Source organism: Lipophrys pholis (assembly GCF_963383615.2).
Source record: "Lipophrys pholis genome assembly, chromosome: 17".
Lineage (NCBI taxonomy): Eukaryota > Metazoa > Chordata > Actinopteri > Blenniiformes > Blenniidae > Lipophrys > Lipophrys pholis.
The window spans coordinates 16,569,556-16,586,660 of NC_137643.1; the positions used below are offsets into that span (position 1 = coordinate 16,569,556).

A 17,105-nucleotide genomic window follows, 5' to 3' on the forward strand; every position below is an offset into this window, starting at 1 on the left:
TTAAAGTTAGTGAGATTCGGTTTAGGTTAATTTTAGGGCGAGAGTTACCCTCGATGAAGTAGTGATTATGGTTATGGTACAGTAAGTCTTCGAGAAGGGAATCGAAGTCGGCACTGTCCTCTGAAATGATGGAACAGTGGTTTCCCCGGGAAGACCCTTTATGTTACATGTTATCCTGAGAAAGCTGTAGAAAACTGAATGACATGTCCATATTTAAAACAAATCTCCAGAAAACCAAGACATGAAACATCCCTCAGATCTGGACACACAATATAATCAGTGGTCTCTTTTGATGAGAGCTAAAAATGGTGTTCTCCACCGATGGATGGTTAGCACAGAAACACACAGTGTGTGTGTGTGTGCTGGGGTTGTTGTTGTGTTTTGATATGTGTGCTTGGCACTACCTTTGAGCCGACGAGAGTGTAGAGCCACTGGATGGTCTCGGGGTGTCCGATGACACCGTTCATGCCGTCCACGTACAGCATAATCTGCCCCAGAGCTGGGAGCAAAACATAAAACAACAGTTAGAAATCCTGCTGAATAACCTTCTAAACTCAATGTTGGTTTCTATAAATCGCAGGATTTTACTCCCGTTACTGCTGCATCTACTGAATTTCATGTATTATTTTATTTTACGTTTTTCTCTTTGTGAACTTAAAACACCTACTGGGCACCTCTTTCATATTCAAGCTCACAAAACATTTTTAAAATCAGAAAGATTTTATAGAAAGGCACTATAAGAAAAAAAGTCCCTTTCCAAATTACGAGGAATTTCTATTGGTGTGGTGGTGCAAAACACAAAACAACGACCATTAAATATGTGCACTCAAACGTAATGCGACTAATATTAGTGTGTTGGTGGGTGGAGGAGTGTCAACTGGGTGGAGTTGGGCCACTGGTCGTAAGTTTGACTGCTGCATGTTTGGCATCATAACAAAAGTAAAAAGAGGAGTGAGTTTTAAACATAGTGCAACACATTCACATAAAAATAAAAAGCCTGTGTGAGGAGAAACTACTTTTTTTTAAAAGTTAGAAACACTGGATTGAGCTAGGAAAGAGTTAATTATATGAACAAACTAAAGTCAAGCACAAACATGCTGTGAGCGTTACCCTAACTGACTTTGTTTAGGGGAACTCCCACTCCCTCAATAGTGAAAGTGAAAGAATTTTCACGTCCATTTGAGCTGCATACGAAGCTGAGCGACTGCTACACACAGTTTATTGATCTCCAGCAAGAAGAGGGACAAAGCAGCTCCAATCCTGTTTAACCATGGATATGGACATAAATTTGAAAGCTGAAGTCGTTTCTTTACTCTTTGGACAGGCCGTAAAAAGTTTTGACAACAAAGCTTTTCGTGGGAGACGATCTCTTGACAAGCTGTCGGTGGATGAATTTCATCTCGGCACCCTCATCGGGAATAAAAGTCCTTATCGGGATCTTGCCTTCGACGAGCATGACTTTTTCGACCCAGAATACGACTACGACTTCACCAATCTCTCAGACTCCAAGGTATGTTCGAGAGGCAACGAACTTTACAAGCGTCCAGAGGGCTGGTACCGCATGGCCTTAAAGGTCAGAGGTAAATATCCAGACGGAGACGCGTGGCTGGGCACCAATGAATGGAGGAGACACTCTGTGCCCGGGGAATGGCCTGTTTCTTACCACGGAACGAGCTTATGTGGAGCCAAAGGCATCGTCAAGGAGCACTACAAAGTAGGAGGGAGAGCTATGTATGGCAGGGGAATCTACTCCACACCCGACATACACGTCGCAGAGAGGGAGGAGTACGCCTCGACCTTCCGGTCGCAGACGACGGGGAAGCGCTACAAGGTGATCCTGCAGAATCGAATCAACCCTGAAGAGAGAGAGGTCTGCAGCCGGAAAGACTACTGGCTGATTCCTGTCAAGAAGGGAACGTCAGCTGCCAAGGAGAGAGCCATAGTGGAGCGCTCAATTCGACCCTACGGCATTTTGATAAAGGAGATACGAGATGATGAGGATGAAGATGAGGATGAAGGGGAGGAGGTGAGGGAGGAAAGGGAGGTGGAGGAGGGAGAGGAGGAGGAGGAGGAGGAAGAGGAGGAGGGATCAGAGGAGGAGGAAGTAGGTGAGGAAGAGGAGGAGGGATTGGAGGAAGATGAAGTGGGTGAGGAAGAGGAAGAAGAGGAGGAATTAGGTGAGGAAGAGGAAGAAGAGGAGGAATTAGGTGAAGAAGAGGAGGAGGAGGAATTAGGTGAGGAGGAGGAGGAATTAGGTGAGGAAGAGGAGGAGGAGGAGGAGGAGGAGGAGGAGAAGGAGGACAGTGAGAGGGGCTGCTTCATCAGCTAACATTCTTCACACTTCAGCAGCACGACGTGTTTCCATCTCAAGACAAAGAGTCTGAAACGCGTCTATCTCGTCTATTTTGGTGTTTATGTGACGTTTGTTTGTGTCTTTGCACCCAGGCTCAGACAGACATAGAGGAGCAGCGTGTGTGACACAATGGAACATTAATTCCGCGGGACTTCCTGGTATTCAACCCAAGTTTTGTTCTGGGGTCTCTGAGAGAAATTGTAGTTCGCCTGCAGGCATCCGGTGGAGATGTGCTGCACACAGTGAAAAGACACGACTAAACTCACGGTGAACAGTTACAATAATTCCGGTATATTTGACCCTTTTTGGGTAGAGATGCATTTGTTGTTTGTAATGTGTTCGTTAGCACAGATTATATGTTCATCAGCAATGTCAGAGATCAGAATCCAATTTGTTTTACAGATTTTAGTCAGAAACTTAATTGTTTTGTAAATTTTGTGGTAATAACCTGATTTCACCTTTGGAAGTATTTGGTATTGATTTGTCAATTTCTGCACTTTGAGAGTGGATAATTGTTTACTATCATGATTATTTGGCTGTAAAACATAACAATCCACTTTTACGATGAAATAATAGAGAACGTACAGATATTTGAATTCAGATGTTCATTTAAGTTGTGTTTTTGACGGTTTCGGGTCAATGCTGTCACTTGTATGTTTAAGTCTTTGATATGAGAAGTGATTATTTCTTATGTGCTACTATATGTCATGGCATGATGGATTAAATTTAGTCTTTTATGGAAACCAACTGTGTTATTTTGGCTCTTTAATTTACCACCATGAATGAAAAACAGGTCAGATGATCCATCTTAACTTTCTTTGACAATTATTAATTAATATGAAGTCTCAAATGCGTCATCTCTAAATAAATAAATAAAAATAATAATAATAATAAATCTTGATTTGGACAACAATATGAGCCTTTCGTGTGATCTTGTGGGAGAAAAAAATATGCTGCTTGTGATTAAACAGGTTTTGTCCTCTTGTTTTCCTTGATTTTTATCTATTTTGTTTTCTCCCCTCAAAGAAACTTTTCACAAAAAGTCATCACCCGAGTATTCTGACAATATGTGTTAGTTCTGAGATACAACAAAAAAATGTATTTACTGCAACACATCTGGCACCTTTAATTGTGATAAACTTACACAAATGCACACATAAACTTAGATTATATAAATTTTTCTGTTTTTATTTGAATGACATATCAAGATCTCAGCAACTTTCTGATGTAACAGGTTGTTTTTGAAATGTTCTCATTAACCTAATGTGTGTTTTCCTAACCTTACACCTTAGACTGCTTCAAGACTCAGCACAACTAGATATATCAAAATAATATTGTCTTACAATGTCTTGAAAAATATAGCAAGATTTAAATTAAAGGGCTGGAAAATCAACCACAGGAGGTCAGTTCTCAGTTCTTTGGTCTGGTTTTCAGAGAATTGACTCCACAATATGACTAATAGCCTCAAAACACCTGAACAGTTTAGTCCGAAATCACACTTCTGATTTTTAGCCCGACTTCTTTCTGTTCCCAAAACCAGAATATTTAGAACAAACATCATAAAAAAACATAGTGACGTTTAAAGATAAAAATTTAACAGGAGATTGTGAGACGTCGTACCTCTTAAAATGTAGTTCTGGTAGTTCTGGTCAGCTTCTGCTCCCACCTTGATGAGACACGTCAGGCCTTCGGCCATCACGAACTCGTGGACCAGGTCTTTGTCATCCTGAGAGGAAAATGGACAGGATAATAAATTCCTGCCAATGACACAAAATCCCTCTGAAAGATAATCGTACATAAATAATAAAGCTGCATTGTCTTTAGTTACCACAAGATGTCAGTGATGAGTGAGAATCGGCTTAAATTTAGGAAGGCCACAAGTTTTGAACAGCAACAGTTGAGGGGAGGTAATAGTGAGGTGTGTCACAATGTGTTGCTCTGGACGTGGAAACACAACTTTAAAATAATGATGAGCACATTCAAAGCTTCAATTTGACGCATCTATTTTTGGAAAATTTATGGGAATATAACGCGGCGAAACTCAGATCAACTAGTTGAACTAAAACACAGAGAAAACTCACTTTTCTCTCTGTGTGTGTTTGAAAGTTGCTGACTCCACTCTTCTTGAAATATAATATTCACACACACAAACAGGCAGACTCTCAGAGAGAGAGAGAGAGGGAGAGAGAGAGAGAGGGAGAGAGAAAGAGAGAGAGAGAGAGAGAGCGAAATGCCACGTTGATGGAGATCCCTGTCATCACAGTGGCCACAAACTCTGCAGCAACAAACTGACAGTAATCCTCGCGCAAATGCACGTTGTGCGCGTGCACGAGTGTGTGCTTCACCTGAAAAATCTGCTTCAGAGAGAACAATGCCCTCCTCAAGTCACGTCCATTGGAGTTATACAGCCTCTCTGTGGAAAGACAAAAAAAAAAAAAACAACAACATACAAATGGTTATTTGTGAGGAGACTCCCAACAAGGGAGAGGAAACACATGGGAAAACATGAGGAAAACTCTCTGGACGCATTCTTGATGCCTTGTATACTCCCCCGGACACCTTTCATCTCTCACCAGGCTTCAGAATGTTTTTCGCTCTGATGAGCGGATCAATAAAAACTTGAAAGTAAAATGAGTCTCAGCTGTGCAAAGAAAAAAGAAAAGTTACACAACAGCCTGAGAAGTGAGAGGGATGATGAAACCACCTGAGGAAAGCGCGCGCGCACACACACACGCACACACACACACACACACACACACACACACACACACACACACACACACACACACACACACACACACACACACACACACACACACACACACACACATACACGCGCTGCAGTGCTGATTAGAGCTGTATTGGAATGTTAATGAGCTGCTGGCCGGGATTCAACGTTGAGGTATTCAGGTCACGACACGGAAACCACTCAGAACTAACGATGACAGCTCATATACCATGTCATTGATATTTATCTTATTATTTCTAGCCAACACAAGGACAGTGTTGATATACTTCCATAATAACTCTACTTCAGGATGTCTTATTATAGCTGTCAGATTTCCTGAAGGCTTTCCAGGTTGTCCGCTTAAAGGATGCTTTTCAAGACAAAACGACAAAATCAAGAGAATTTTACTACTATAAGAACCTTTTTAATGTGAATACTTTGATGCGATGTGCAGTTTGTATAATAATGACATAAAACAGACGCTGATCCTACTTTTTCCCCAAAGCTGTAATTCGTTTGCTCAATGGACGACATTGCCATCATAACTCTCGATGTAAAGTACTTGTGAATTACACAGTAGTCTTTATCATGGTCAGACAGAAGAAATCATTTCCCTGAGTGCTTTCCATTAAGCTTAAAATCTGTTCCTGTCCATTTGAGTGTCACCGGGGGGTCTCTGAACTTGTGTGTAAATACAGAGTTTGAGTGTTGATGGCAAAGCCTTTCGTGCCCGAAGATGAATGGGGGAGGTTGGTTAAGAAGGGCAGGGAAGGACAGGGTGGACACAGACGAGGTATATAGACCACGGAGCCGTCCGGTCTGTCTGGCTCTGTAATCGTCGCTAGGCTAAGCGAGGCTAACCCAAGGCCAGGGTCAAAATCATTATCATTCCGCAAACAGATGAAGGATTGCAGTGCCGTCTCCATCTGTAGGAGCATTTCTACAGATAATCAACCCCCCCCTCCTCCCCCTCTAAATGGCGGTGATGAGAGGCGGGTGGGAAGCGTGGAGAGCGCCAACTCACACAACAAATATTTTTGCTTATTCTGTTGTCGGATTCATATCCATCTAACTTTCCCTGGAAATCAAGTGTCCACTTCGCGACGCACGGCACAATAATAGATTCGCAGTCGGGTCAGACGGTCATTCACGTGCGACGTTTGTGTGCTTCGTCAGGGCCACGAGCGGGCCTGTCAGGGCGACCTTTCCACCAAACGTCTGCTGTGCATCAGGAGCACGTCAGCGGCACGGATAAGGCCTCGGCTCGGCCTCACTCCGGAGCGACGCAGGCCAAACGCGCGGGCGTCTGCGAGGTGATTCGACGCCGAGTCTCGCCGTGCGCACAGGTGAAACAACAGCCTGCCGACTGCGACGGTTGTCATGGCAACCGCCCGTGAACGCTCGGACCAAGAGACGTCTTGTCAGAATAATTGAGAGTAAATACAGTTCGACGTGCTGAAAACTCGGGATCGTTTTTTTTTTTCTTCCTCCAAAAGCCACAAAGGGCTCCAGCTGTCGTAACAAGGAGCCGAAATATAAATCACTCACTTTCAAGCTGCTTGGCCAAACAACACTCCTCCAGCACCTGTACAGAGCCACATCAAGACTGAAACAACATCAAAACACAAGTATGAACACACCCTAAAGAAGAAGACAGGGAGGTTGTAAAAATAGTCAAAATAAGCGAAACAATCTCTTCTTGAAAGGACGGTTTGTCCTTCCACACGTCCCTTTATTGGCCACTCAAAGTTAAAATGCTCACTGGGACGTGTCACTGTGGCCTGAGCTCATGAGAAAGTCAGTGCTCAATGTCTGCAGTGTGCGGGACAGACAGGCGAAGGAAAGAGTTTCGTTTAATGGTTCTCTCTCAGTTTTACTGTTTTGTTTTGGAGGAGTTTGCCGTTCGAGTCCGTCCCGTTTTACCATGACCTCACAAGCGCGCTGCAACGTATCGGCCTTGATGAGTCATTTAGCCTCGTATTAGCAGGGAAAATCCGCCGGCACGGGGAGTTATTTCCATTTGTGTCTGATGTAGACGACTGATGTTATTCATTTTCGGACTACGGCGCAGTAATGATGCCAATATTGATGCTGAGCTTCACAGAAGAAGAAACACATAACACAAATTTGCTCAATCACTATATTCAGTGATGAGGAAATCAATTGCATATAGTATTCGTTAGAATCAAATTAGAAATGGAGCTTTGAAGTGACACTCACGACATCCTAAAGACTAAAAGTAGAGGCGTGTCCTGTTGTACCGGTTTACAGCAATATAGCACGATGTGTGAATAAATGTACTTTATGTTTCAGCTGCAAACCTGAGCCATTGTCAAAGATATACTCAAACGAAAAAGTAGCTTGATGGCACAAAAAAACCAAAAAAAAAACCATCAATGACTAAAATGGCTAAAAATAGGTAAAATAACAAATGGCAAAATGTCTTCAAGAGAAGCATTGTACATACAAGAACTAAAACCATCAACTAAAATGGTTATGATTGCCAAATACCGCTAAAGATAGTTAAATAGTTATACATTCATACTCATACATTAAGAAAAAAAAATGGCAAGAACAGATGCAATTTCTCTGAAAGGTAAAATAACAAGAACTGCAAACTCTGCAAAAATGGCTAAAACATTTTAACCTACTGGAAAAGGTAAGAAAGGAAAAACAACTAGCAATTTAAAAAAAACATCTAAAATGACAAGAAACTTCCCAATCTACTGAATATACATTTAAAAAGAGAAAAGATGAAGCAAATAAAGGCTAAAAAAAACAGAAAAACAGCTTAATATTGAATCAAATTGCTTTATAAATTGTCGTCATGGCACTCAGGCTACAATTCTTTTTCTATTTACAGACAAAACCACTCACACAATTCTATGAGCTGTGTTATCTTTAACACATTAAAAAAAAAACATTTGCATTAGTTTTATTAGTGGACTGTGTGTGCGTGTGTGTGGGAACGCCGTCTGTAGTGAAAGAGGGATTCCCCCCCAGTACCAAGGCTGTCTGCTAAGTCGTTCACGAGTAGTCAGATCCCTCCCTCCCTTCCCGCCATAATGAGATTAATGCTGTGACCCTTCAGCTTTGACTAATCCCTCAACATTTACCGCACCATCTACACATCTCCAAACAGGAAAACACACACAGGCCAGCTCAGGCGACAGCAGGCCTAATCCACCTGCAACCACAAGGCAGCAGAGCTGCCGTCTCGCTGCAACAAGTGCAAGAAATATAATAAATTACATGAACTAGATATTAACACAGTAACCCCCCCCAATAATGAGGCTGCTCACTCAAAAGGCCTGGATGTGACAAATTAACAGTTTCCACAACATATAAAAAGCATTTGGCTAACTAATCTCGAGAGCTCTGAACAATAATATCCTGTTAAGAGACACCTAAAATGATCAGTTGCTGTGAGGCACAGAACCGGAGGGGGGGTATTTAGTAGTAATACTATAGTATTCAAGTCAAAAGTATTTGTTCAAAATACAAAACACTGTCATTTTCTTTCAGAACATGAATAATGTAAGTGACGTGAGCCAAAATCATCCATACAACAAAAAAAATAAAATCTTATCTTTGCTGTGTTTTATTCAGTATTTCACCAAATACTACAATACCCGTAAGCCATCAGTGTTCCCGAGCACCAGACAGAAAGAATGAATATATGCAAAGACAGAACTTAAAAAAACAAACAAAAATTTTCAAGCAGATTTAGTAGAATGTTGGGAGTTTTTTTTTTATCAGTGGGACATGTTTTTCTTTTGGACATGGGAAAAAAACCCACACTAACAATATTCTGGGGAATTTAAACCACTATTCCACCATGCACCAAAAACAAACTGATAATAAAGTAATTCACATCGAGTTAACTGATTCACTGACTAGTAATCTATCCATGCACCTTCACGCCTTCCCGCCTCATAGCATCCTCTCTCTTCTGCATGCTTGGGTTCTGTGGTCACCTCCCACAGTCCAAAATCATGCATTTGAGATAAACTATTGAGTCTAAATTGCCCAAAGATGTAAAACCGTGGGTGTGTGAATGTCTGGATGCCTCTGAGGCGGTCCTGTCCAGGGTGGACAGTATGTACAGGATGGCCTTCGCCCACACTTCACCTCCGGCAAAACCGCGACCACAAACAACCACAGAATCCAAAGATAAGAACGTGGAACCTTCCTCATCGAGAGCATGCATGAGTCGCAAACGTATCCGCGCACTTTGTGCAAAGGGAGGGGCGGGGAGTTATTTTAACATATCTCGGCTGCAGGATATTTCTAGAAAAGGATACACCGAGGTCAACCAAGGGCAATGTTTTTAAGGATGGTGCACGGTCAGAACGGTCTCTGGGTCAAGCAAGAGAGGGGCGGATCACAGCTGTTAGTAACACGTTTAAGACCTGTTATAACCGCAGGAATTCAATGCACCAGAAAAAGAAAGGAAAAAAAAAAGAAGAAAAGTCCCCCCCCCCCATGCGGCTGTCTGGACCGATCAGTCAGTCCGTTCTTCAGTGGGATCTAAAATAAAGAAGTGACACAAGGATGAGGCGTAATGGCGCTCTGGATGGCTTGGTTTTAAATCCCAGGGAAGTCTTTCCCTCTCTGCTGGTGTCACGCTAAATATAGGAGCGCTGGGTATCAAGCGTACTGTATAACAACCCGGGTTCAATCCTTGCCAGGGTCACGAAGTGCACCGTGCAGCGCTTCATTCAGTCTCACTCAAATAAATCACACATCTTCAATTCCAGGGTTCAATCGTGTGATGAATTTCTCTAGAAGTGTGAAATCCAGTTAAAGAAAAAGATGACTGACTAAGATTGATTATAAAAAACACAAAACTAAAACTTATGTGACTTTACAGAAATACATATTCTTTAAAGGAAAAGATGATGAAAATAAGACTTTCGTGGACAGCTTTCAGTTCTCGCAAGCATTTTGAGTGAGCGCACATGTGCAAAGGCCTAAACTGGGTGGTATGTCCTGGTGTATGCACACATCTGTGCTGTAGCATGAAGGAATAAATAACCCATCAATCTGCCATGAGCTGATATTTGGGTAATAATGCATGATTTCAGTCTCCTGTCGAGTGGAGTGAGCGGGAAAAGCTGGCAGGCAGCACAGGTCAGACTTGCTGAGGACAACTCGGTTATTTTGTGACTGTCTATTTTCTGTCTGTTGGTTTTGGCTTTCCAGTGCGAGGCTGTGGACGGTACAGATGACGGCCGAGGCCTCGTGAGCGCCGCGTTTTGCGTGGCTGTGAAGGGAAAAAAAAAAAAAGAATAACTGCGAGAATGAAAGTTTGAGAAAGAGCGGTGTTATGGTTTAGCTTTAGAAAAGGCCGAACTGCAAATTCACATTTTTTGTGCATATTAAAAAAAAAAAAAAAAAAAGGTAATATATGATTCCCATAAATCCACCCCCAAGAGAAAACAAACTGCTGCTGCATTTTACAGCCAGCACACTGAAATATGCTGCAGTTCGTGCGCACACGCACACGCACACGCACACGCACACGCACACACACACGCACACACACACACACACACACACACACACACACACACACACACACACACACACACACACACACACACACACACACACACACACACACACACACACACAGACACACAGACACACACACGGACTATAAAAGATCTCAGACCTCGACCTTGAACTGACATGAAGGACAGGAGCTGTGAAAGAATCTTAAAAGCAGATGTCTTCAGGACGTAAATTCACTACCACATGAACACACACACACACACACACACACACCCACACACACACACACACATTCACACACACATAAATACACTGCATCCTCACTTACTGTAAAACTGGTTCGAGCTCTGTGTCTGTCGCCTCTGAGTTCACCCACAAGTCACAACACAAACACACAAAATGCACAACACACAGTTACAGCGCTGTTATTTATTGACACACGCTCAGCGATGGCCATCTTTATATATTCAATCACATTTGTTTGTCTTATTTTGTTCTTCTTATTTCTGGCTCTCACTTTCATTGAAAGCCATTAAGAACATTTCACTCTCTGCATGTATGAAGCAGATCTGGGAAGACGTCGGCGTGTTCGGCCGGGGTGACATGTGATTAGTCGGCTAAACGAAGCATGTGCACACTCACAAGTCGGCATCAGAAAATATTAGTTTGTTAAACCAATTAGTGTTCTGTAGCCGACACGGACAGCAGTCCCCCTCCCCGCTGCAGTGCTGACGCACACAAGATCAGCCACCTTTGTCAGTGTTCTCATCAAGAAAATTCCTCCACAAACTTATCAAGTCTTTAATTTCTTCTAAATTGACACTGTGAACTAATGAGAGTCATTAAAAATCAGGAGTATTTGTGAGTATGTGTGTCCATAAAGGCGAAAACTGTCACTTCCCCTTTAAACGTCTTGTAAACTTGACATAAACGTTGATGTGTTTTGCGTTTCTGCCTCGAATAACAACCTTTAAGTCTCAGTTAGTGCACAGGGTCAACCTGATTGATGTTGTCATTTCAAAGATCAAATACAATGTGAAAGATTATGACGCCAAATTTAATCACTGTTCCCATGAAACATGTGACAGGAGATGCGTTGGGGCATGATTAGTAGTAACCTTTGTAGCCAGTAACACATGAAATCGTAGGACATGCGCACTAACTTAGACGCGTCAACTAGAGAAATCCAATGAAAAGTAAATCATTTTGACACAGTTTAAACTATGAATGTTGATTCTAACCTGTGACGCTGGAGCCACACATGTTACAGCCTCTGTAAGTGATTGAAACAGCTAAAATAACTTCAATAACAGAATAAATTACAACAACAAAAAAAAGGAAAAAGAAAATACCCAAAGGCACCAAAATAGCGAAAGAAAGAAAGAAAAAAATGGTAAAAGTTTAAAAACAGCTTAAACAACCAAAATGTCCAAAACAGCTGGTTCCACTGAAAATAAGCTAAAACTGCTAAAACCACTAAAAACAGCGAAATAAACTAAAAAAAAAAATGGAACAAAACAATGGTTTGAAGTAAATAATTCCATGCAAACCGAGATGCAATTTTTGTGCATATTATAAAAAATGACTATGAATGCATAATTAATAAGCTGTAGTTTCCTCATTTTATAGGTGAAGCATACAAATAAACCAAGAAATGCAATAAAAAAGCATTGAAAAACTGCAATGGGGGCTATAAATATTGCAAACCCCTAGTAGATACCATAATACATACCCTATAATTGATCAATTGTGTCAGTTTTACCAAATAGCACTGTGCTGAGTTGAAATTCAAAGTAAAACAAAAAGTTTGTGGATAACACTTATCACAGTGTGATCGTAACTGCAAGTGTTTCTCCTAATTAACCACATATTTTCCAATAAACTGAGTTGCAGAAAGCATCTAAACTCTGCTCTTTCAACTTCTGCCAGACGATCGCACGCAACTCCCATCGTTCAGTTTATCTGCATTCGTTCTTATGAGGTGACAATGTTTTCTCTCCGCAGCGTGCAGCCGCACACACACACACACACACACACACACACACACAAAAAAAGCTGACGGTGGGAAATATCGTGGTGTCCAATCCCACATATAAATGTGCACGTGTGAAACAAGTGGCCAGTGTTTTCCCTCACTCTCCCCCCATCCCTTTGTGATTCACTCTCATTTACGCATTCTCTGTCTCTCTCTCTCTCGCTCTCTCTCTTCTCACGCTGGTGTCATTGTTAATTGACTGAACGCACCGAGCATGTGCGCCCACGGTCAAAAATACGACAGAAAAAACTGGCAGAAAAGCAAAGTGGTAAAATAAAATGAGAGCTTTGTATGGCTGCAAGTTCTTATTTTTTTTATTTTTGGGGACGTTCGTTGCTCACGACGGACCAAAAACAAAAAGCCACATTTTGTGTTTAAATGTGGTACTAAAATGTTTATTTTTGATTGAACCGGCCTGACCAATAAGAGCGGGGATGACATATGAGAGAGAAGAAAGATACAAGAGACATTGAGAGAGTGAGAAAGGCAAACACAGAGTGAAGAGAGGGTGAAACCGGAGCAGGGAGAGTGAGTAAACAGAGAGGATAGTGGAGGATATGTGCAGCTTGCAGTGTGGATTAACCAAGCGAAATTTTACTCTGACTCATACCGCACTTGTCTGTTATTATCCTCCTCCCTTGTGCATGTGTGTGGATGTTTGTTCCCGATACAACCGACACGGTGATATATGACATGAGGCACGGCGTGGGGGAGGGTTACAGCATATTTAGGTATATTTTCAGACAGAGAAAAAAGATCGTACTTGTTGAAACCACTTTCTCGGTGTTTGACTTGGCCAAAAGGTTTTGTTTGAGAAACCGCTGGTGGCACGGATGTGTGAGAATGCTGCACAGCACGAGAAGGTAGACCTGGACAATTTAAGAGAACGAAATGCAACAGAGTCAACTTATTTCTATTTGGTTTAGTTGCTGTGACATTTTCTTCCTGTCCAAATTGAAGTTAGAACAGTAGATTAGAAACTCAAACGGGTTATATGACGACGGGCAGGCTGAAGAGGATTATATGCCTCAAATTATACCATTTATGAACAGTGATGGATGGATGGATGGAGAAATGGATGTATGGATCGATGTATGGTAAAGGGAGGGAGGATGGATGGATGGATGGATGGATGGATGGATGGATGGATGGATGGATGGATGGATGGATGGATGGATGGATGGATGGATGGATGGATGGATGGATGGATGGATGGATGAACATATTTGATGGATGGATGGATGGATGGATGGATGGATGGATGGATGGATGGATGGATGGATGGATGGATGGATGGATGGATGGATGGATGGATGAACATATTTGATGGATGTGTAGATGGATGAATGGGTAATGTTTGCATAAATGTGTGTATGGATGAATGGATGGATAGATGAATGGATGGATGGATGGATGGATGGATGGATGGATGGATGGATGGATGGATGGATGGATGGATGGATGGATGATAAAGGGAGGATGGCTCAAAGTATGAAACGGTACAAATCCTGACACATAAGCCAGAACAGCCGTAACAAGTCCCTTTTCTCCTCCTCCTCTGGCCTCACCTGTAAGTCCGCCGCCTCCTGAGCTGTGAGGTAACGCTCAGGCCGGCTGCCTCGCCGCGTCAGCTCCGTCTGGCAGGTGCATTTCCTCCCCGCTTTGTTTTTCCCTTGTGTTTCCTCCTTTAAGTGATCTACCATTCCCCTGGAAACCGTCCCTCTCCCCGTCTCTTTCCACACATCCCCTAAACCCATCATCCACCGAAAACTCCACGGCTGGACGGGACGCCAAACCCGCAGATTCTCCCGTGTGTGTACGGGATGTTTAGCCTGTGGTAATTGTAATGTTTTATTGCATTATGTAACCGTTTCAAAATGATTAAAACAGACCAGCCAGACTTCTTCTTTTTTTTTTTTGCACAGGCACACGCGGGCGCATATGTAAACAAGCCCAGACATAACACTCAGACGTGACGTGCGCACACACACACACACACACACACACACACACACACACACACACACACACACACACACACACACACACACACACACACACACACACACACACACACACACACACACACACACACACACACACACGTCATGGTATATTTCTTGCTTTCTTCCAGTAAGCCCCAAAAAAACCCAAACAGCAGCGTGCAGAGAGCCGCAGCGCAACAGTCGGGCCTCTCTTGTTTGTCAGCACGAAGCAGCAGAGCTGAGGGAAAACCCTGCCACATCCACAGCAAGCTCAGCACTGTGACACACAGAGCCCGACCCACCACACACAGATCAATAGAGTGGGTGAAAGCAAACACGGGAACAGTCAAGAGTTTGAGAGATTTCTAGTATATCGGGGAATGTGCAGTGTGACAGCTCAACGCAAACACAAGACGCTGTGTGGCTTTGACGGCGCTGCAGATGAAGGAGGGTGGTTGTACTACAGTTGCCTTTCAGTTAAAGAGGTGACACTGCTAAATATGATCGACCACTGGCTTGTTATTCGGACAGACACAAGTCAGTGGCTCTTCTGCACCTCCATCTTTAAAGCTTCACCGGCCCCGCCTCTGTATCTCCCACAGCCGTCACTGAAGCATGACTCATGCGGGCACTCCACCGGGACTTAGCCGCTGGTGAGGGCAGAAGGGAAACTATTTGGGTGATTTTTTTATTTTCTCATTCCTTCCTTCCCCCTATGAAAACCAAGATAGAGAAGAGTGTTTTCGTGATCTGTGACATCGGTGCCACGGCGAGATGGCGAATGCAAAATAGCGCTGCGGCTGCACATAGACAGGACGCGCTGAGTGACAGGTCTAAACTCGCCAAACGCCATGCAAACAATTCCGAAGCATGGCAAAATATCCCTGCTGACTCACCGGATCATGAGGCACCGGATCCTTGAGCCAAAGCCACAGGTGTCGATCAGAACAAAGAGTTACGGGGAGTATGTGAAGCTGAGCTGAGTAAATATAGATTCCCAGAGAGGAGTACTCAGCCTGAGGGCTGTTCTTTAAATTTGTTTCATATTTGAAGACATTAATCGGGACAAATGTAGAGTAAAGCATTAAAAAAAAGATTTCAGATTAAAAAGTGGTTAAGAGCATGTTGGCTAAGATCAGATATAAGCACTGCCAGCCAAGCCATAAAGCATTTCCTGACGTTGACGAGCATCATGGCTGCAGATGTCTCGGCGTACGTGCCCCCTTGCGAGCTGACCCATTACCATGCATTATCTCCTTGTCACACCATGCCATTACCAGGCCTTATCTCCCACAGCAGGGGGGGGGACGGCGACACAGTAAATCGCTGCTAGAACCAGCTGCGGTCGGCTCTTTCTGCAGCATCTTAAAGGCCAGGCTGCTGCCAACGCGGGCCCCATGAGTAACCCCACACTGAGCGGAGCCGAGTCCTCCCTCATCGCTGCAGACCACCCTGTCAGTAAGCTCATATTTAGAACGATTTTGATTTGTTTGACTCGCTCTCCGATGCCATCAAATCCACAAAATATCTCTTTACAGTGTTTAAATACGGTCACTATAAAGCCTTGGACGGTGGCCTATTCTCGCGGGATGAAAACATGCAATTCTAGCCGGAGTGAGGAGAAACGGTGGCGGCGCGATGACAGAGTCGAGCGGGCACACAGAGGCACACATGCTGACGCAACACGACGTTTGACTCCAGGCACTGGAGGGGCTGCTAATTTGTTATGTAACAGCACAACCAGGGAAATCAAAGCCAGTCAGACTTCACTTCTTCTCCACCTCGTCCTCACGATACTTGCAGGGGGTGATTAGAGATGGATAATTGGGGCTCAGAAACCCAACATTATAGAAGCCATTATTTAAAAAAAAAAAGAGGGATAAATTCCTGAGCTCAGGGCCGGGGGATTGAATGAGTTCCAAAAACACATGCAAGGTCTTTTGTTCTCTTTTGTTTCACCTGCTGTACCGCTCATTACAGGGAGCTTTACCTGTCAGATGGCATCTGCCCCCCCCCTCCCCTTTTAGTTGATCACTTGAATTACTGCCTGTTCTCTTCACTTGAGGAGAGGCTGGGAAATGAGGCCGCATGGGAAAGGAAAGCTCTGGGATTTGAAAAACATCCTGTTAAGTAAAGCGCAGTTTGATCACTGTACAAATGACAAAATTACTGTTTAGACTCAGCCGGTGCAGCTTTATATGGGGTTCTGTTATGTACTGAGCACATTCATCCTCCCAACAGGATAAAGACTTTCCGTTTTGAACTCTTCGTATACAAGTGTCATCACGTATACCTACTGTGCATATACTCACACATAAAAGAATAGTATGTAACAAAGTGTATACACACATATATATATAATAGCCTGCCTGTCTAAAAATTTTCTCGAAATATACAGAGTTGCACAGCAGCAACAACATATCGTGTCTTGAAGTATGGCTCTCAGTGGCCTTCAAACAAAGCTTTCTTTTTTGTTACATTAAACAT

The 17,105-nt window shown here is 43.1% G+C and overlaps 2 protein-coding genes across 2 annotated transcripts in view; one reads left to right on the plus strand and one right to left on the minus strand.

Annotated features, from left to right (window-relative positions):
• The window catches only part of fhod3a (formin homology 2 domain containing 3a), a 52,596-nt gene that overhangs the window by 21,097 nt on the left and 14,394 nt on the right, over positions 1-17,105 (minus strand). The window contains exons 4-6 of the mRNA XM_080484499.1: positions 4,699-4,766; positions 3,974-4,079; positions 405-499 (exon numbers count right to left, since the gene is read on the minus strand). Of these exons, the coding sequence (XP_080340625.1) occupies positions 405-499; positions 3,974-4,079; positions 4,699-4,766 (269 nt within the window). The remainder of the gene's footprint in view (positions 1-404; positions 500-3,973; positions 4,080-4,698; positions 4,767-17,105) is intronic.
• Positions 1,172-3,093, plus strand: LOC308122582 (uncharacterized protein). Its single transcript, XM_080484497.1, has 2 exons — positions 1,172-2,026; positions 2,446-3,093. Exons 1-2 carry the CDS (start codon positions 1,271-1,273, stop codon positions 2,476-2,478), a joined length of 789 nt encoding a protein of 262 aa, XP_080340623.1. The 5' UTR covers positions 1,172-1,270; the 3' UTR covers positions 2,479-3,093.

What these genes read in the sequence shown, in the direction of transcription:
- LOC308122582 (XM_080484497.1), top strand. Translation starts at nt 1,271, where the DNA reads ATGGATATGGACATAAATTTGAAAGCTGAAGTCGTTTCTTTACTCTTT. An exon ending in ATGAGGATGAAGGGGAGGAG is followed by an intron (nt 2,027 to 2,445) that starts GTGAGGGAGGAA and finishes CTTTGCACCCAG; the next exon opens with GCTCAGACAGACATAGAGGA.